Below are 23,762 nucleotides of genomic sequence, written 5' to 3' on the forward strand. Positions count from 1 at the left end.
AATATTGTTAAGACTGGATATCGAAAAGGTGACATAATATGAATTTTTCACGTTTGAATAGATTTTTTCACACACTATGAATGAAGTACTAAACATGCACTGTAACACGTAAATGCGTGAAGACTTGGGTAATGAATGTCAGTTTTCTGATTATTTGCCTTCTCAAATTTATTTTCAAAATTACAATTCACTTGAAGTTGTAAAAATAGATTTATTTGATTTATAAGTAGATACCAACAAAAACAAGAAATAACATGAAAAAGTTGCCTTAGACAATCACAAAGTGTCGGAGACAGAGTCTAAGATACCATGGGTCTGATTTTACTGTTTCCAAGTTGTCTTCTCCTGGAGAGAACTTCTAACAATAAAAAAGTAGAAAGCACTGCGACAACAGCGAATATTGCCGTTCCCAAGGAAACAATAACGGCTATCATATACTCATTAAGGATTCTGTCATCATCAGAAATGTCATCGTACATGAATGAATATTTTGATACGACCACGTGTTTTGTTGTAGGAGATGTTGTTGACTTAACGGTTGAGGTCACTGATGAACTGCTGATTGAGCTGGTGATGGAGGTGCCGGTCGAATCGATTGCCGTTGTATTGCTATATGAGGGGAAACTGTTTTCTCCCGTTGAATTTACGACTTGAGTATGAGTCGCTATCGTGACAGCAGTCGAAGCAGCTTTGTTCCCAGGTGTGACTGAGATTGACTGGGAGTCCACCGATGCGTTGCACGCCGACGGTTCTAGTGGAAAGAAACGTCCGACAGATAAGTCCTGTACGAACACCATGAGGGGAATGTTATCCTGTGTCTCTAGCACATATACGTCATCAGTCAGATTCCAAATATTCCATATATGGAACTTTCTGTCTTCAAGTACAACAGTCCGAGCGGACTCGATAGTAGTTTTTGATTTTTCACTCGATCGCCTGATATCTAAGAAACCAGACGTACTCGCGCTCATGGCAAGAATGCAAGTGTTGTTCACGCAGTTTTGAACTACGGCGACGTTACAGCTGGACATGTAATCCATTGGAAGCGGTAAATACTGATTCCGGTACGTTTGTTGGTCATGTGACGTTGGATGCTGCACCCACGTGGTACATAAGGTTTGAATTGGCTCCGCAGACAATACAACAACTTCCGATTGACCAGTCAAGTTCACGGTCAGTGGCATATATGGTAACGTGTCATAAAATGAGGAATTCCCGTCGCTTGTGACTGAAATATTTCCTTCCAGTACACCTGAAAAATATATATCAAAGATGCAAATATATTGTTAGCTTCACAAAGTAAAGTAATTCTTAGTTGCAAGGAAATTTGATAATAGTTATACAACACTTAGAGCTCGTGAATAATGATATCCATTAAATCTTATGATACTGACATTTTTATGGCACCTAATTAACAGGACGTTAATGACACCAGATGCGTTTATGACTCCAGATAAAGGTGACATTGGTGATTCATGACGTGTTAATAACACCCTATAAATATATTACCTAAGCTATTGGAAAAATAAATATAATCAGAATGAGATGGAAGGCATTATGAAATCAAAAGAATATTTACTTTTGTTGTGTGTTTAAATGTAAAAAATACTATCAATTAAATTCAATAGCACATTAAGTATATATAAAATTTCCTAAAATATCTCATTTAATCTTAATTTGAAATGACAACAAGCAAATGTCTAAAACATTGTGTATCCATTCGTTTATGTTAACAGACAATTGACCATAATAACTGTGGTAAGATCAGCCCCCCCCCAAATATGTCTTCACAGTGAAAACTTTATCATATGCAATTTCACAGTGAACAATGACAAAGTCCCCGAATCTGAACGACAAAAATATTTATATTTTGTGCAGGTAATGTCAGATGCTCTGATGGGTAAGCCAGAAATGGAATCATAATATTGATGTTCTCATGAAACAAATTTGAAATTAACCATAAATGTGACATCATAATTGTATTTGAAATTGCATATAATCTACTTTGTACTTGTACTAAATCACCATACTTCTTCATAATCCCACAAACCTCACATGTTCCAACATTTGAATGTTTTAGCGATGTTCATAAACAATATTTGTCCATGCTCTAGACACTTCTGATTTTGTTTTGCTTAATTTGAACTGTTCCTTGGTTGGTCTTAAAATGTTATCAACTTTCCATATCCTGTTTTATCCATGGGAGAGATATTACACTTCAAAGAGTGTCCATTAAGCAAATAGGATAAATCCTTTAATCTAATTTACGGCGAAAAAAGCATTTTCCCAAGGGTTGATATTGGTAGACTTATTTCCTGTATTAATATATATCCCAACCATTATCACCGACAAAAATAATTGGTGTTGTAATTTGGTCTTGGTCAAACATGGGATCCATAGTAGTCCTACTAGGGAGGATTGATAATTTGTGAGCCTCATATTGAAGGGTTTGACTTTTGGCGGACATAATCCCCTTCAGTATCTACACACGTTTGCCAGCGATGTTTAATGGTCTCAATGCCACTTTTAAAGATGTCCTTTTCTTGACCGTTTAGAAAGTCCTCCACTGCATGTACGACGTCATCATCTGACCGGGGAACGGAAATAGCTTTTTTTCAATTTTGGAAGTAAATGAAAGTCTGATGGAGCAAGATTAGGCTAAAAAAGGCGGATGTTCAATCAATTCAAAGCCCCAGTCATTAATGGCAGCCATGGCAATGACAGACTTGTGAACAGGGGCATTGTCCTTGTGGAACAACACACCTTCACTAAGTTATCCGCGGCGCGGAGTTTAATATTTTCTCTTAACCACCTTACAAGTGATGCATAATATGTGCTACTGTTTATTTGCCCTTTTGCAGATAATCTACCATCAGAATACCATCATCATCACAGAAAAGCGAGACCATAACCTTTCCAGGTGAAAGAACAGTCTTTACCTTCTTTAGCGGGGATGAACTAGGGTCTGCACGAAATTTGCATGATCTGCCACTGCGAGCTTCCGATTAGCACGCATCAAAGACCGCCTGGTGTGTTTCTGTTCAACTGTCAAATGTCATGGTACCCAACGGGCTGAGAGCAGTCTCAGATTTTTTTTATAAGAATGGAATGTACTCTTTCCTGTGAAATCCCATCTTTACTGGCTATAGGTTACTCGCCTGTCAGCCATAACTAAATCATAAACATAATTGACCTTTTTTGGTGGGTTACCATAGTGACAGGCCTCTTAGGACAGGTGTCATCCCCGAAGGTCGCTTGCCCCGCTTAAAGTCTGCCACCAACCTTTTCATTGTAGCATATTCCCTAGTGGGTATCCGTATGTGCTAGATCTTTCTTATGCAAATATTCAATCACTAATTTTTTACAGCGGTTGTGTCCATTTTACAAAAGGCACTTTGACTTGTTTTATTTAGAGTGCTACCTTTTCAAAATTAACTGGCCAAATGACACCAGTCTTTGGGTATGCAGCCTTAAATGGTCAGGGAATAGTAGAATTGAAAAAGTTTATCTCAGCTTAACTGCTTCAATACAAGGCTCACAATTTATCAATCAGCACTCGTCGCATTATTGACACTAAACACGGTGATAATATAATGTTACTAAAACCCTATGGAATATTATGCTGTCGACACCTTAATCATTGTGTAAAACATTCATTATATCGGAGAACTGATACCTTAGCAGTGATTGACACTATAAAACTGCAGCTGGTTATAGGGGAATATGACAGAAAAATGATGTCAGTGGTGAAATATTTATTCGAAAGCCTACTAGGGTCATTTTAAAAAGCAAAAACATTTTTTTATCTCGTTAGAGCGTGCGGTTGAAAATTTAAGAACAACTGATCCGAAACTTAAACAGCTTGTAACTACTAGAAAATGAAGTAACTCGTTATAATAAGATCACTAATGCGTTTAAACGATTTGATTATCTGGTAAAATCCAGACAGTTAAGGCATTTTAACGAGATGCTATAATGTGATACTCAACATTTTTTTACGTCATGTTTTAATGTTTTAATCGACACTGGCTTTGTGACAAAAGAAAAAAAAAACTAATCTGCACTAACTTTGTGACAAAACAACCAGAACTGACTTAGTGACAAAACAGCATGCACTGATTTAGTGACAAAACAACCTGAACTGACAAAACAACCTGTGACAAAACAACCTGCTTTGACTTAGTGACAAAAAAAAAAACCTGCACTGACTTAGAGACAAAACAACCTGCACTGATTTTGTGACAAAACAAACTGCATTGACAAAATAACCTGCACTGACTTAGTGACAAAACAACGTGCACTGACTTAGTGACAAAAACAACCTGCATTGACAAAATAACCTGCACTGACTTAGTGACAAAATAACCTGCACTGACTTAGTAATAAAACAACGTGCACTTAGCTTTATATGGTAATCTTCACTGAATTACAGAGAAACTTGTACCGTCATGATGTTTGAGCACAATGACTTAATTCCAATCATATTTGCTTTCCGTTAGACCCGATTGCTGCACAGAATTTTAAGATGCACAAGTGTGCATATGCTGGTGATAAAATCGATACACGTCTTTTAGTGTGAAATCGTTACTCCTGACACCGAACATTTGCTTCCTGCAGTCAGTCCACAGAGAGCAAATCAACACAATCTCATCAAAACCAAGCATTAGGTTTCATCAACATAACAATATCCGGTTAAAATCTGTCACAAAAACACGTTCCATTTAAAAAAAAAAAAAATTATTCCCCAAATGTGAATTGTTGTAATTTTTTGTTGTCTCCCTTGGAAACTTTTGAAATCCGGTAAAACGCGATTTCTACGGTGTTACATTTAGAACATAAACAACCTTATTTTCTGTATTAGTTATCTCGAGCGCTCGACTGAGTGTTTAACTCTTTTATCTGGAACACAAGACGATCGACACGTACTAATCTATATGTGATGTGGACGGTTGTTGGGTCCTGTTAACTATTTGTGTAATAACTGATATTGTGTGGTACATTATTTCTGAATACGGCCTGCAACCTGTACAAACATTAAGGACACCACATTATTTATGTTACGTCGCCTATCAAAATTAGTCGGTACCAATCACTCTGTAAAGATTAACATTCGGCAAACGTTTGTTAATTGATAATCAAGTTCTGACTTTTAAAATATTTCTTGATAGAGTAATATTTCATTTAGAACATGTGAAATAACGACTGGTAGAAAATATGATAATTAAGAATTTTGAAAAAGAGGATGGATGATTTTTTAAAGCTTTTGATAGAGATATGAACCATACTTGCGAAATCAGTAATGTATTTTCTTTTTATATGCGATTTTATTCAAACAGATTCAAAAGTTATTATTTTTTAGTATTTAGTATTTAAAACCATAGAGACGAAATCCATAGACTTTCATATAGAATGAAAACACGTTTATGACAATCATTATCACATAATTTAGACAGGTTGCATTTTGATAGGCTTTTAAGATAAAATGTTGAAGAAAAATTCAAGCGGATGCAGTCATTTTGTTGCGCTATGATCAATTCATGATGTTACGTCATTGTCTACGTTATGACGTCACAATCGATTCATGAATGGCGCAGCCAGTGGAAAACGCTCTAGGGTAGATTACACTGGTGACATAGAGCATTGGGATAAATACGTGCGTGTCATCAATGATAATTATAGATATTGATTACTTAACGAGTATTAAATATATCAGATCCACCACATGTATTCTTACGAAGAGACACAAGTAAAACTAATTATAAAAAAATGGCTTTACATTTGTATCCAATTAGAGGGTTCACATAAAGCAATACCCTTTAAACGCTTAAAATTTATGTTGATAACATTTACCAGCAGTACATTAGAATATGTAAATTGGTAGCTAGAAATCACACAAAATCCAATTACGATTGGAAATTGTTCTAAGGTGCTTCGAGTATTGCTCTTTTGTAGTACTTCGTTTACTAATTACGATTTTAAACCTTATATGGAATATTCTTGGGCACGAGGATCAATCGGAGAACGAAAGATGGCTTTACATTACTGCGAGGCATCGGTTACATGATGTCTATACGGCTTGCTTTGAAGACATCTGATTTCTTCATCACTCTATATTTGGTTTAACTCTCAGAGGAGTTTACACACATTTATATATGCCGTAAGCTTATCTCTATAATATAAGTATGTACATCGACTTAACTGCATCGAAAACTCATCGAAATATCATATTGAATCAGTAACATTATTAACTAACATTGCCAAGAGGGTTAATGTTTTAAAATGACATACTCCATTATAATTCTGTTAAATTATATAAGTCAACAATCCGCGATGTTAAAAGATCTTGAAGGATCACCGAAATATATTACTAACCTTTAATTTCTTTTGAAAACCTACTTGAAATGAATGAGAATTTTGGAACCTTCCAATAACTGTGGACAGAGACGCGGTCTATTTCCAATCAATCAGTAAGTAACGAGGGGGACCTTCTTCCATGAATTTAATCACTGAAGGATTTATATCGATGAAGATGATGATTGGTATTGCCGAAAAGCCATCACGAACAAATAGGATAATTTTTCGCACCGCATCTATATATTGAATATAAGGATAGTGTAAACGAACTGAAACACCTTCTTCAGTGTGTTTAGCGTCAAATGTACATACAAATGTAGGTCAGTAATTCTGTACATATTACAATAATATATATATAAATTACTGCTCTAGACAAGTTATTGATGTCATGATATTATTTGAATCACGACATGATTGAACTTTATGACTCCAAAACATGTGAAATACCTGTTGATTAATATAAACCATTGAAAAAAACAGGCAAAAAATCTCTACAATACCCTATTTTCTTTCTGAAAACTTTTTGTATGAATATAAAACAATTTTGTTTTTATCAACAATAATTCCGTATGATGTTCGTTAGTACAGGATATTACTAGGTAAACTTTTGGTGGGTCTCTAGGTTTTTTTTACTATAAATCAACTTGCTTCCATTATCAGGTTTTCTGCAGTTTCTTTGGATATTTTCGAGATTAGAAGTTCAGTGATGAAATGAGAATGATTTACGAAAATTGCAAAAAAAAAAAAATCTAATTTCTTTGGAGGAAAAGGGTTTAAATAACAGTACATAGTAATGGATAATGATCTCCGTTTTGAGGATTTGTGACAGTAAATCTCAACATGTTTGACACAAGTACAAAATACACACAAGTGAAAGCACCAATACAAATTTAGTATTAGACTCCGTAGTGTTAAGCAATGAACTTAACTGCATTATGCAACTTGTTCGTCCTTCTCGGCCTCGTTTGTGACCTAGAGACCTACCTTATCCGACTAAAACTGACGGAAATGTCAAAATCTAGATTGGGAATAGTACTAACCCCGTCGTCCAATAGATTTCGTAACTTTCATATAAATCTGGTTAAGAGATTCGGTGTGAAGCCGATAGGGAATTTTATTCCTAGATCATTGACTTCCGGTTCATCTAAAGTTTGTTTTTATAAAAAAAAAAACCCCTTTGGACCGAGCCATAGTTTTTTATGGAAAAAATAGATTTTGAAAATAAGAATACATCTATGCATACAGTTTAACAAAGACCAATGTGTAGTTCGGATTTGATATATAACAATTTAGGATTATGTGTGTTATTTGATAACATTAATGCTTATGTGTGTTATTTGATAACAATAATGATTATGTGTGTTATTTGATAACATTTAGGATTATGTGTGTTATTTGATAACATTAATGCTTATGTGTGTTATTTGATAACATTTAGGATTATGTGTGTTATTTGATAACAATAATGATTATGTGTGTTATTTGATAACATTTAGGATTATGTGTGTTATTTGATAACATTTAGGATTATGTGTGTTATTTGATAACATTAATGATTATGTGTGTTATTTGAAGATACGTTGTCCATAAAGCATATGTACATTATGCATGTAGCATTAAGATAACTTTTCTGTTGTCCCTTTTACAAGAGAATCACAATGCTAATTGTGCTATTATCAAGAAAATCATACGGAACGCGGTGTTGGTTGGGACTTTCAATGTTTCACTCCGAAAATACATCCCGCTGTTATTTTGTATCAAACTGGAGCGATACCTCATATTGACACGGTTTTCAATATTCTCCATTATTGTATTACTATGCGTTGCTGAGAGGCAGTGTCAATCTTTCTACTTCTAAAATGTACGATAGTTAGTCCCTTTTCACGGTCGCGCTAAATTCGATATCCAGGTTAGAGTCCCGATATCGCGATTTCCGTCATAGCTGTCAATAACTGACATTAAAAAGATGTCGACTGACAAAAGGGGAGCTTGATGGTCAATAACTGACATTAAAAAGATGTCGACTGACAAAAGTTTGATGGTCGCCATCATTTGAAACACCGAAAGAATCTCCGCGACATGTACCTGTTGTTAAAAACAGCTAAACTGAGATACCAATTTAATGCTTGAACACTATTATAAGAGACAGGAAACAGATAATTGCTTTCCATATATATGTTGTTTTGACTGGGGAACATCTTTTATCTTCGGTTTAAACTTATCTCAAGTACGGTGATGTGATTTGGAAAACTGTTGTTTGCTCACAGAAAGTCAGCTAACGCTTTCTTGTCAGATCAATAGATCGCCTCGGTATGAATTACACAGCCATGTTTTGTCCCCAGTTATCAATAGAACTAAACATATCATCTTGCTCTTACTCAATCTTGTATATAATGATATTGATGTTTACTTTCGATCCCCAGTTCAAACTGTTTTGCTTGTTATATTTATTTAAAAAAAAGAATATTTTTGTTTAAAAATGTACATAACTTAAAAATATACCTATTATACTTTGTAGGGGTTTCCGTGTAAAACTTACTTTTTCTTGAATTTTGCGCTAGATCGAATTAGAGTTTTAATTCGGTTGCCATGACAATATTATTTTAGTTTCATTTTGTTTTTACGTTGTACATATCAAAGTCTTATATGTTTTTTGCAGCCTGTAAAGAAAACCTGTCATAAATGTCCCTCACTCTGCAACGCACAATTAGTCTTACTCCAGATATGTTGGAACAAAACCTAGAAAATTGATTTTTCTATTATGTTCACATTTCTTGGGAAATAGTTCCTGAGAAGTTTCTATTATATGCTGGTATCAACATGTAGAGAAATAACCAACATATGAGAAAATGTGTGAGATTCCTTATCCCATTTACAGCTGATTGGTTGTAAAGACGGATAAACCTAATTTTGCTTCCACTTTTAAAAATTTAGTTCAATGACAACAAGAAAAATATTGCGTTTGAATTCCTCCAAAACTTTCTATAGATTCTAGCAGTATTATATCGTAGTAATAAATATCATAACAAATAAAAGGAAACGATTTCCAGTAGATTTGGACTAATTTTTCAGCACTCTGTTAACGTAGGGTTATCTACTTCCTGAATAAAATTCTATTAACATCCAATTTCATTCAGCATTATTTCGAACTTGCTTTGTTATCGGTTCCCGCTGTCTTATCCTAATACTGTCATAATGTAGCACCATGCCCTGTAATTCTGTACAGTGATGTTAAGGTAGTGTACCGTGACAAAGACTTGACGCACATAAGCTATATGGATTGATTACGGCGACATCTTAGTAACGCGGCTGATGGTATGTGTTGGTGACAACCATTGACACAATCAGATTATTTTACACGATAATGTATCAAGTATTGCATGTTGAACCTATCCTAATGACATTAAACTCTTCAAAGGAGGTAAGAATTGATCATCTGCATTTCTTCAGCAACTCGAGTGTAAAATGAATAGATATTACATGCTTTAGATGAAGATAGTTACTATCAAAAGGTTACAAAAAATCTATAATGAATCGATAGTGTTTCTAGGATCACTGATATATAAATCTGCTTTGTGTACTAGTAGTGTAATTAGAGACAATCAGGTGACATAAAACATGAAACCTCGTACCCTGATCACATGTTTTATGTTGTGGTGTTAATTATCAGCATTGTTCTAAAAAAGCATGACGTTAGAAGCTGATTAACTGGACAAAAAAAATTTACTCCAGAGGAGGTAAAGCCGATCCGCTTCATCAGAATTCATCGGGTAACCGCAGATCGTACTAAATAGGATTACTCTCCACTGATTTTAATGAGATCATATGATATTGATACGACGTAGTTCAGAATAAACACGTGTAGTTGACGACCTTTTAAAATTATATGAAAATTATGATTTTTTTTAAGTAATGGGTCTAGTGCACCTCCTAATAAAGAGCCTGAAATTTCGTTCGGTCAATTTTTGTTTTACACTATCCGCTCCTACGTTAGATAATTTAGGCTCTTGGCATCACTGATGTGTCTTGTAAGGACGAAACATCTGTATGATGTAGCATCGCTGACGTGTCCTAGAAGGACGAAACAGCTGTATGATGTAGCATCGCTGACGTGTCCTAGAAGGACGAAACAGCTGTATGATGTAGTATCACTGACGTGTCCTAGAAGGACGAAACAGCTGTATGATGTAGCATCACTGACGAGTCCTAGAAGGACGAAACAGCTGTATGATGTAGCATTACTGACGAGTCCTAGAAGGACGAAACAGCTGTATGATGTTACATCGCTGACGTGTCCTAGAAGGACGAAACAGCTGTATGATGTAACATCGCTGACGTGTCCAAGAAGGACGAAACAGCTGTATGATGTAGTATCATTGACGTGACCTAGAAGGACGAAACAGCTGTATGATGTAGCAGCACTGAAGAGTCCTAGAAGGACGAAACAGCTGTATGATGTAGCATCACTGACGAGTCCTAGAAGGACGAAACAGCTGTATGATGTAACATCGCTGACGTGTCCTAGAAGGACGAAACAGCTGTATGATGTAGCATTACTGACGAGTCCTAGAAGGACGAAACAGCTGTATGATGTAGCATCGCTGACGTGTCCTAGAAGGACGAAACAGCTGTATGATGTTACATCGCTGACGTGTCCTAGAAGGACGAAACAGCTGTATGATGTAGCATCGCTGACGTGTCCTAGAAGGACGAAACAGCTGTATGATGTAACATCGCTGACGTGTCCAAGAAGGACGAAACAGCTGTATGATGTAGTATCATTGACGTGACCTAGAAGGACGAAACAGCTGTATGATGTAGCAGCACTGAAGAGTCCTAGAAGGACGAAACAGCTGTATGATGTAGCATCACTGACGAGTCCTAGAAGGACGAAACAGCTGTATGATGTAGCATCGCTGACGTGTCCTAGAAGGACGAAACAGCTGTATGATGTAGCATTACTGACGAGTCCTAGAAGGACGAAACAGCTGTATGATGTAGCATCGCTGACGTGTCCTAGAAGGACGAAACAGCTGTATGATGTTACATCGCTGACGTGTCCTAGAAGGACGAAACAGCTGTATGATGTAGCATCACTGACGAGTCCTAGAAGGACGAAACAGCTGTATGATGTAGCATCGCTGACGTGTCCTAGAAGGACGAAACAGCTGTATGATGTTACATCGCTGACGTGTCCTAGAAGGACGAAACAGCTGTATGATGTAGCATCACTGACGAGTCCTAGAAGGACGAAACAGCTGTATGATGTAGCATCACTGATGTGTCCTAGAAGGACGAAACAGCTGTATGATGTAGTATCATTGACGAGTCCTAGAAGGACGAAACAGCTGTATGATGTAGCATCGCTGACGTGTCCTAGAAGGGCGAAACAGCTGTATGATGTAGCATCGCTGACGTGTCCTAGAAGGACGAAACAGCTGTTTGATGTACTTTAATTTATTTTTTGACACTACTGTATCTTCCTCTAAATTTGTATTAAATTGTGTTATGGACTTAAATGTACAATGATTGATATTATGAAAATGTTGAAATACGTTGATTTAAACTTACCTATGAATTTACACATGTGGACAGTCTTATTTGACGGGGACATAATGTGGAACTCCTGACCCATAAAATTTGTAGATGGAAGGCGTTCCCACGTAAAATCTGTACTGAAATTGCATTGACTCCCAGCCTTTCCTGACATCACAACGATACCAAAGCACTGGCTGCTGTTCATTCGGACACCATCTAAAGTATACGTAGAGTTCAACAATACAGTTTCGTAATTGTTGATTTGCATAGAAGCGACCATCTCCAAAGAAGTAATAGAAGAGGTGTTAGTATTCATGTATACATTGACTGTTGTGTTATCCTTCATCCCCACCACATAAACACCTTGTTGTTCATGTTGGCTAGCGTCGTCTAGCAGAAGTAAATAGGCCGTCGCCAATTGATGCGAAGATGGTATGTACATTGGATCCCCCTTGTCTGACAATATCTGCATATTTGGGCGAGCGTCTGATGTGAATCGGTGAACTGAAAGAAATAATGAAGAGTTTGTATATTAATCTTCGTAGAGTACACACAAAGGGTAACTTTTTTCAACTTTTCAACATCAAAAGTACAAGGTAAAATAGTTTCCTTTTGAATATCGAATAATTAAAAAAAATATGTTGTGAAAGCAACATATACTTTGTAGTATCCATTTACTTACACAACAATGTAATCTAGTGCTCATGCTGTAAAATGCTATCTTTATATAGAAAGCAATAAAAAAAAAAAAAAAAAAGAAAAGAAAAACAAAGAGATATTCAAAACGGTGCGTAAAAATAATGTTTATCCCGTTTAAGGAATATTTATGCCTGTTTACAACATTGGATTTCGTTACACATGTCTGTTTAAACAGAACCATGTTTATGATTTAGAATCCATTGGCGAGATGGCAAGCAGAACAGGGAACATTACATCAAAATAAAGAAATGATACAGCCGAGAACGGAAACATCTATCACACGTCTGAATGTGGTTACTGTCAAATATCCGGCGCCTTACAAAGCAGGTTGTAGGAGTCGCCTCAGTATAATTGGCTATATTGTGGAAATGGCCGTTTAGTTAAGCCTGATATGAATGGGGGCTCCGTAATATGTCGTTCCTGGCAACAGTAGAGAGATTGAAAGAAAGCTAGCTCGTGGTATCGTGGCTGCATGTTTTACAGGAGAAAATAGAAAGAGTTGTATATCCATTAGATTGACTTTGTTATTGTTTTTGTGTTGTCTACTTCGAAGACACTGAACTGGATGGATACGAAACTGGACGCGTTTGATGTTCGTTAGTTTGTCTGTTGGGTCCTTTGTTGTATACATTGTTCTCATTTGAGAACGTGACATTACTTACTTAGATTGACCTAGATTTACGTTGAGGGTATCGTCGATGAAGCATCAGACGCTTACACTTCCGGAAAACCTGGTCTTATTCTATTCTCCTTGTACTGTTTCAGGAGTATCCAGGAAGATCTTTGTTTTATTTTTTTCCCTTATATTATTGAAATGGGATTATGATTATGTACGCATGTTTTTTCTTGTTGGTTTTTGTAAAACTTGAATAAGCTGACATCGACACCGTGAGAATGTTTGGTCGTCAATATTGGTTTTACCTTTGCCGACAAGATCTTCTATATTTCTTTTGGAACAAATTATGTTTGTCTCTTCTTTCTTAAAGACATGTTGCCATTTGGTTTTAACCCTAATTTGAATGGCGATGTGTTTTCAATGAAAGAGAAGACGGTTCACTGCTGGAACACCTGGTCCTATTATCTTGCAAATTTTAAACTGGTTACCAATTTTCTATCGTTAACATACATTAAGATGATGACTAATGTATTAGAAAAGTCTCCATTAGTACTTGTTAGTGTCAGGGTTTTGATATAAATGTTATTAGTTTATACACAGTAGCTAAGTATCCTTATCTGGTTATCATTATTAGAACAGAACGATTTTTTTTTCTAAATTAAACTTCACAGCAAAATCAAAACAAACGATACTTTATACGGAGACCATAGAGACATCACAAGGGGAATAAAACAGGTGTTTCGGAAGGATAAACGCACTCTCCTTCCCCGCCAATACCTGCTAATCTGGACTGGATCAATATATTCCAAGTACGTTCATGTCCAAAGGTATTCATTTTACAACTTAATATTTCTATGATAACATGTTTGTTTATATCCAAATGAAGTCAAAGTTCATTCTGACTTAAAATATTCCACAAGGTCATTCACAGATATGTTGTCTGGTAATGTCTCCCATCAATATAATTTAAAATCTTGTTATTTACATATATTCAGCAGTATGTTTTCACCGTATCTAAATTCCATGCTTTAGACGGCTCACGAAACAAAACGTCCGATGATGGATGACAATGATATCAGTATACCTACATTTTAATCGATGCTATATAATACAGTTATCGTTCTAAAAGAGCAAAGCAGCTGTATGATGCAGTTGGCTTCATTTCTTGTCTCTGTTGTATCTAATTCTAAATCTGTGTTGACAGATGTTATTCACTTTTTTGCCTTTCTTTCAATCTTCGAACTAGCTGATGGTAGACACTTTTAAATTATATTGAATAATGGGACACTTCAGAATATACAAATGTACAGCTGTACTTTACTGTCTTTAGAAATCACAAGATATTTGAATATTGGTAATGTTATTGAAACAACATACTTCTAAATTCAGGCCTTGGTACACAATGAGAAGTCCTAGAAGGACAAAACAGCTGTACGATGTAGTTAATTTCATTATCTACCTAAACAACATCTAGGTGTGTGACCACTCGATTTAATTAATTGTTATACTGGTAAGCAGAAAAGAAAGTGTGGTATCTACAAAACAAGTTAGAAACTTACGAAGTGGTGTGTTATCTATAACTTTTAATGATATCTTCTTTTTTCAATCAAAGAAATATGTTCGTATGTCGCCGAATACACGCCGATACATGTAACGTTACTCGTTCACTAAGTCTATTACATCTAGCATTTAAGAGGTGTTAAAACTACCGTAGTATGTCCATATATAATTAATACCTTCTGAAACAGTAATTACAGACGTATTTGATATCTTATTTTATTGTTTTTATTCTATTTGCTATATCAGCATATCCCGCTTTCTGGCACCTGCGACTACATGATACAGATAGACAAAAAAAAAAAAAAAAAAAACCCGAGCGTCATACAAATACCACATAATTTGCTGAAATATTCGAAATAAAACACTATTTGAATTCAATAATTTTACCAGCGACTGTGTACTAATCATTTCCATTCAGGAATATTGAGGTACCGCAATGCACTCTGGGAGAGATTGCTTCATCAGTAATGACAGAGCGATCAATACCTGCTTACAAAAAGCAGATAACTTTGTATTGAGAAAAAACGAAATTTCCTCAGCTATAATTAAAATGTAATTTCAACGAGATAAAATTCAAGCCCGACCCATAGCACACCATTAATGTGAATTGAATGCGCTCCTTGAAACTAAGATGGGTCAAGGCCGCCGTCTTGATTATATTTTTGACCAACACGACACTGTTTTTTAATCCAGGCTACAAATCGCTGGTTAGGTTTGAGTCTCAGCAATCTCTCTCATTTACAATGTGTATCAGATGAAGCATCGGTAATAATTGATGTAAATGTTTTGAAACTCATTTAAGAACGGTTTATTTCAAATTCAACAGTTACTTACTTCTCTCATTACAGTTTCAAGTAATCATGAAAAGAATTTATCTGTAATGTGATGCTTTAAAACCAGACACGTCAGTGTGCAAACAACGGTCAACGGAAATATTTTCATGGACACACCAGTAATTTGATTACATTTTTGCGATATCGTTGAATATAGATATTTTTTCGCGAAAATCCTAAGCTTGCTGTCTTATAAAGGACTATCCCAAGGTAAGTATTAATATCAGCCAATCAAAGTGACAGGATTGGCAGTTCTGACCTGTCGCTGTATTTTCATAGCAATATCTAGCGGTGGGTAGAAAAACTACGGTAGGCAATCCAGTCATGGCTTCCATGGGGGATTGTTGCTCTGTCCGCCATGATGTTTCCATTCGCACAAAACACTACTGGGAATTCCAATTTCCACATCACATCTTAATGACTGATGTTTTGTGCAAATATTCCTTTTTTTTCTTGTATGTGTTATTTTTAGAGCTTGCCTTGCAAGCGATACCTGCGGGGTAAGTCGAGGTACGCCTACCATCAAAATCTGTAGGTCATTTGTTAGCAAATGTTCACTTCTTTCAGAAAAAATGAAACTAAAATTGATGTACAGTCGCTCTGTCAGTGGATAATTTGATGATGGTGGTCATTTATGTTAAAGAAAGATCTAAAAGAAAGTTAAAAATAGGGGTGAGAAAATTGATAAAAGGATAAAGACCACAAAAATCTTGAGGAAAAAGAGATACATCCCAGATTTCGTTTTTAAGATATATTTCTTAACGACTTGTCATTTGCTTTGATTTGTTTTGCTGTCAGGTCATACGTTTCCGGACTCCAGTCCAGCGTCAGTAAATATGATGACAGGTTGATTGCGGGATAAGCCCTGGCTAGACATTTCCACATTTTTCTAATGACTATCAGATATCGGCGACAAATAACACCTGCGCTCTTAAATGACTGTCTGATGCCATGTCTCTTCCTGCAGCAATCGGTGTTGCTTAATAAATGACATACTCTTCCGTTCATAATCTGAGTGACCATGGGGCGAAATGAATTAATTTACATCAATGATATACCGTCTTGGGTTTCGATTCAGCAGACGGAGATTTATTGATTTTCTCTATGAAATATGTTATCAGAAAAAAGTGTTCATGGACGGCTTGACACAGGGAATGACTGACCTTGACCTTGTATAGCCTATGACCTGGCTTATATCAACTATAACTACGGAACCCAAAGTCGTAACGAGATTGAGCTACCGACTAGATGGGGTCTTCACATATAATGGTTTGGTTCGATGAACATGGTAATCTATTTGGTCTAGCGGCTTTCCTTGATGGAAAATGTGAAATAGTATTTCGTAAGAAAATCTATAGAACACATCGGTAAGAGCGTAAATCTCCTTGGCTGAAATTCCTGTCTGATTTAAATATAATGCCAACATTCTAGGAATTCATTAGGCATGGGTGTATGATATAAGGTGTACATATGTTTTTTTTTTTACATGCGCTCTTATTTTACATATGGTTCTTTGAATCGAATCAAATAATGTTTATTAGCAAAAGCAAAGTCAAGTTCCTTTTTCTAACATGGTCGATAATTCAGACAGATATTGTAGAAAGAAACTTCAACATAAAACCCAAAGTCATTATGGCTCTATATCTATGGTCTCCATTGTTAAGAATGGACAAACTGAATGCCAGATTCTACCACGAGATTGGACTGAAAGACGTGGAGGAAAATGGAAGAAAACATGTCATCACATCTATGGTTCTGTTACATACCGTGTGCTAGGATACGAGGCGATCTGTACATCATGGAAGAGACAAGTGTTAGATTTGTATCATCAGTATAGCTTTCGTTGTATCGTGTCATCATAGTTATGTATAAATCTTGTCCATCTGCGACATTAGGATACGCTTGAAGTGTCATCTCGCAACCGGAAGTAGCAGTGCCGTATGCAAGAGGGGCGTAGTAATATTCATTTACGTCGTCAGAGTTAACTGTGAATATAATAAATATGTTATGGTAAGTTGTATTTTTAACATTAATCTATTGTACAGTCGTTATAGGGATTATAATGTAATTACAAGATTTATTAAACAATAGGACTACTTTGGTTTTTTTTTAAATACTAGAAAAGTGGTATGATACTATAACATCGGTAATGTTTGTAAAGCAAATTAAATACCTATTTACCAAGTAGTAGAGAGAAAAAAATAACCAACCTTACAATCTTCTTGCTTCTACAATAATAATGTTACCATTTTCTCACATAAATTATGTAGAACAAACTCATTAAACTTCCCAGATGTCTTGGAAGATATTTCCTCCAAAGCGTATTTCCTATGAATATTTACTCTAAGCGTACCTACACATTTTCGTGAACTCACACCAATTAAACATATTCTTACCTCTTGTCAGAGAAACCACCCATAAGGTTGCCATGAAGCTGAGTGCCGCTGAAATAAACAATTAAGTCGTTACATTTATAATTACTGATATGCATATCTCAGTACTGAACATATTATAAAATATTTATTACGACTGTGATTTATCACGGATAACTGTTTCTGAAGGAAATTATCTATCTTTAAAATATCTAAGCAACGTTATCAATACATTTTAAAGAATAAGTGGCTTATCGACAGGTAAATCTGCATTTGTTGTTTCTAACGTATCCAAGTCTACATATCATTCATTAAGATTAACACCAATTCCAACTCTAGTCCTGCCACCATCATCACTAATATCTTATCGATATATATTTAGTCTACACATCCCCTCTCTAGTTTTATCATCATTTATACTGATATTTGATAGTCACATGTCACAGTCACGTGATATATGCTTTTAGGATGTATATCGTCTCTATATGTCCAGTTAAGACTATCTATATATGTAATAGTTTGCTTAGTGCTCACTTCATTGTGTATCTTATACTTTTTATAAAATACTGTCTCTTGAATGTATTCATACTTAGCAAATTAAAACTGACATGATATTACATTACATCTCCCTACCTCCAGAACGATACACATGATATAAAACACATTTCCCTACTACCAGAACCTTACATGATATAAAACACATTTCCCTACTACCAGAACGATATACATGATATAAAACACATTTCCCTACTACCAGAACGATACATGATATAAAACACATTTCCCTACTACCAGAACGATACATGATATAAAACACATTTCCCTACTACCAGAACGATACATGATATAAAACACATTTCCCTACTACCAGAACGATACATGATATAAAACACATCTCCCTACCACCAGAACGATACATGATATAAAACACATCTCCCTACCACCAGAACCTTACACACGATATAAAACACATCTCCCTACCACCAGAACCTTACACACGATATAAAACACATCTCCCTACCACCAGAACGATACATGATATAAAACACATCTCCCTACAACCAGAACCTTACACACGATATAAAACACATCTCCCTACCACCAGAACCTTACACACGATATAAAACACATCTCCCTACCACCAGAACCTTACACACGATATAAAACACATCTCCCTACCACCAGAACCTTACACACGATATAAAACACATCTCCCTACCACCAGAACCTTACACACGATATAAAACACATCTCCCTACCACCAGAACCTTACACACGATATAAAACACATCTCCCTACCACCAGAACCTTACACACGATATAAAACACATCTCCCTACCACCAGAACCTTACACACGATATAAAACACATCTCCCTACTACCAGAACGATACATGATATAAAACACATTTCCCTACCACCAGAACGATACATGATATAAAACACATCTCCCTACCACCGGAACCTTACACACGATATAAAACACATCTCCCTACCACCAGAACCTTACACACGATATAAAACACATCTCCCTACCACCAGAACCTTACACACGATATAAAACACATCTCCCTACCACCAGAACCTTACACACGATATAAAACACATCTCCCTACCACCAGAACCTTACACACGATATAAAACACATCTCCCTACCACCAGAACCTTACACACGATATAAAACACATCTCCCTACCACCAGAACCTTACACACGATATAAAACACATCTCCCTACCACCAGAACCTTACACACGATATAAAACACATTTCCTTACCACCAGAACGATACACACGATATAAAACACATCTCCCTACCACCAGAACCTTACACACGATATAAACACATCTCCCTACCACCAGAACCTTACACACGATATAAAACACATCTCCCTACCACCAGAACCTTACACACGATATAAAACACATCTCCCTACCACCAGAACGATACATGATATAAAACACATTTCCCAACAACCAGATCCTTACACACGATATAAAACACATCACCCTACCACCAGAACCTTACACACGATATAAAACACATCTCCCTACCACCAGAACGATACATGATATAAAACACATTTCCCAACTACCAGAACGATACATGATATAAAACACATCTCCCTACCACCAGAACCTTACACACGATATAAAACACATCTCCCTACCACCAGAACCTTACACACGATATAAAACACATCTCCCTACCACCAGAACCTTACACACGATATAAAACACATCTCCCTACCACCAGAACCTTACACACGATATAAAACACATCTCCCTACCACCAGAACCTTACACACGATATAAAACACATCTCCCTACCACCAGAACCTTACACACGATATAAAACACATACCACCAGAACCTTACACACGATATAAAACACATCTCCCTACCACCAGAACCTTACACACGATATAAAACACATCTCCCTACCACCAGAACCTTACACACGATATAAAACACATCTCCCTACCACCAGAACCTTACACACGATAAAAAACCTTACACACGATATAAAACACATCTCCCTACCACCGGAACCTTACACACGATATAAAACACATCTCCCTACAACCAGAACCTTACACACGATATAAATCACATCTTCCTACCACCAGAACCTTACACACGATATAAAACACATCTTCCTACCATCAGAACCTTACACACGATATAAAACACATCTCCCTACCACCAGATCCTTACACACGATATAAAACACATCTCCCTACTACCAGAACCTTACACACGATATAAAACACATCTTCCTACCACCAGAACCTTACACACGATATAAAACACATCTCCCTACCACCAGAACCTTACACACGATATAAAACACATCTCCCTACCACCAGAACCTTACACACGATATAAAACACATCTCCCTACCACCAGAACCTTACACACGATATAAAACACATCTCCCTACCACCAGAACCTTACACACGATATAAAACACATCTCCCTACCACCAGAACCTTACACACGATATAAAACACATCTCCCTACCACCAGAACCTTACACACGATATAAAACACATCTCCCTACCACCAGAACCTTACACACGATATAAAACACATCTCCCTACCACCAGAACCTTACACACGATATAAAACACATCTCCCTACCACCAGAACCTTACACACGATATAAAACACATACACACGATATAAAACACATCTCCCACGATATAAAACACACTCCCTACCACCAGACACACGATATAAAACACATCTCCCTACCACCAGAACCTTACACATGACATAAAACACATCTCCCTACCACCAGAACCTTACACATGATATAAAACACATCTCCCTACCACCAGAACCTTACACATGATATAAAACACATCTCCCTACCACCAGAACCTTACACACGATATAAAACACATCTCCCTACCACCAGAACCTTACACACGATATAAAACACATCTCCCTACCAGAACTTACACACCAGAACTTACACACGACCACCAGAAACAGATATAAAACCTCCCTACACACGATATAAAACATCTCCCTACCACCAGAACCTTACACACGATATAAAACACATCTTCCTACCACCAGAACCTTACACACGATATAAAACACATCTTCCTACCATCAGAACCTACCACACGATATAAAACATCTCCCTACCACCAGAACCTTACACACGATATAAAACACATCTCCCTACCACCAGAACCTTACACACGATATAAAACACATCTCCCTACCACCAGAACCTTACACACGATATAAAACACATCTCCCTACCACCAGAACCTTACACACGATATAAAACACATCTCCCTACCACCGGAACCTTACACACGATATAAAACACATCTCCCTACCACCAGAACCTTACACACGATATAAAACACATCTCCCTACCACCAGAACCTTACACACGATATAAAACACATCTCCCTACAACCAGATCCTTACACACGATATAAAACACATCTCCCTACAACCAGATCCTTACACACGATATAAAACACATCACCCTACCACCAGAAACTAACACACGATATAAAACACATCTCCCTACCACCAGAACATAGCACACGATATAAAACACATCTCCATACCACCAGAACCTTACACACGATATAAAACACATCTCCCTACCACCAGAACCTTACACACGATATAAAACACATCTCCCTACCACCAGAACCTTACACACGATATAAAACACATCTCCCTACCACCAGAACCTTACACACGATATAAAACACATCTTCCTACCACCAGATCCTTACACACGATATAAAACACATCTCCCTACCACCAGAACCTTACACACGATATAAAACACATCTCCCTACCACCAGAACCTTACACACGATATAAAACACATCTCCCTACCACCAGAACCTTACACACGATATAAAACACATCTTCCTACCACCAGAACCTTACACACACAGAACCTTACACACGATATAAAACACAACTTACACAGATATAAAACACATCTCCCTTACCAGAACCTTACACACGATATAAAACACATCTCCCTACCACTTACACAGAACACCTTACACACGATATAAAACACATCTCCCTACAACCAGAACCTTACACACGATATAAAACACATCTCCCTACCACCAGAACCTTACACACGATATAAAACACATCTCCCTACCACCAGAACCTTACACACGATATAAAACACATCTCCCTACCACCAGAACCTTACACACGATATAAAACACATCTCCCTACCACAAGAACCTTACACACGATATAAAACACATCTCCCTACCACCAGAACCTTACACACGATATAAAACACATCTCCCTACAACCAGAACCTTACACACGATATAAAACACATCTCCCTACCACCAGAACCTTACAAACGATATAAAACACATCTCCCTACAACCAGATCCTTACACACGATATAAAACACATCTCCCTACCACCAGAACCTTACACACGATATAAAACACATCTCCCTACAACCAGAACCTTACACACGATATAAAACACATCTCCCTACCACCAGAACCTTACACACGATATAAAACACATCTCCCTACCACCAGAACCTTACACACGATATAAAACACATCTCCCTACCACCAGAACCTTACACACGATATAAAACACATCTCCCTACCACCAGAACCTAACACACGATATAAAACACATCTCCCTACAACCAGAACCTTACACACGATATAAAACACATCTCCCTACCACCAGAACCTAACACACGATATAAAACACATCTCCCTACCACCAGAACCTTACACACGATATAAAACACATCTCCCTACCACCAGAAACTTACACACGATATAAAACACATCTCCCTACCACCAGAACCTTACACACGATATAAAACACATCTCCCTACCACCAGAACCTTACACACGATATAAAACACATCTCCCTACCACCAGAACCTTACACACGATATAAAACACATCTCCCTACCACCAGAACCTTACACATGATATAAAACACATCTCCCTACCACCAGAACCATACACATGACATAAAACACATCTCCCTACCACCAGAACCTTACACATGATATAAAACACATCTCCCTACCACCAGAACCTTACACACGATATAAAACACATCTCCCTACCACCAGAACCTTACACACGATATAAAACACATCTCCCTACCACCAGAACCTTACACACGATATAAAACACATCTCCCAACAACCGGAACATAACACACGATATAAAACACATCTCCCTACCACCAGAACCTTACACATGATATAAAACACATCTCCCTACAACCAGAACC

The 23,762-nt window shown here is 36.8% G+C and overlaps 1 protein-coding gene across 1 annotated transcript in view; it reads right to left on the reverse strand.

Moving 5' to 3' along the window:
• Positions 1-299: 299 nt before the first annotated feature.
• The window catches only part of LOC132552312 (uncharacterized), a 36,718-nt gene continuing 13,255 nt past the window's right edge, over positions 300-23,762 (reverse strand). The window contains exons 2-5 of the mRNA XM_060216472.1: positions 17,997-18,044; positions 17,367-17,585; positions 11,926-12,396; positions 300-1,252 (exon numbers count right to left, since the gene is read on the reverse strand). Coding sequence (XP_060072455.1) covers positions 300-1,252; positions 11,926-12,396; positions 17,367-17,585; positions 17,997-18,044 — 1,691 coding nt within the window. The remainder of the gene's footprint in view (positions 1,253-11,925; positions 12,397-17,366; positions 17,586-17,996; positions 18,045-23,762) is intronic.

The sequence above is a fragment of the Ylistrum balloti genome, unplaced genomic scaffold (genome assembly GCF_031769215.1).
Source record: "Ylistrum balloti isolate Yb309-2 unplaced genomic scaffold, AGI_CSIRO_Ybal_v1 Utg370242, whole genome shotgun sequence".
NCBI classification, from domain to species: Eukaryota; Metazoa; Mollusca; class Bivalvia; order Pectinida; family Pectinidae; genus Ylistrum; species Ylistrum balloti.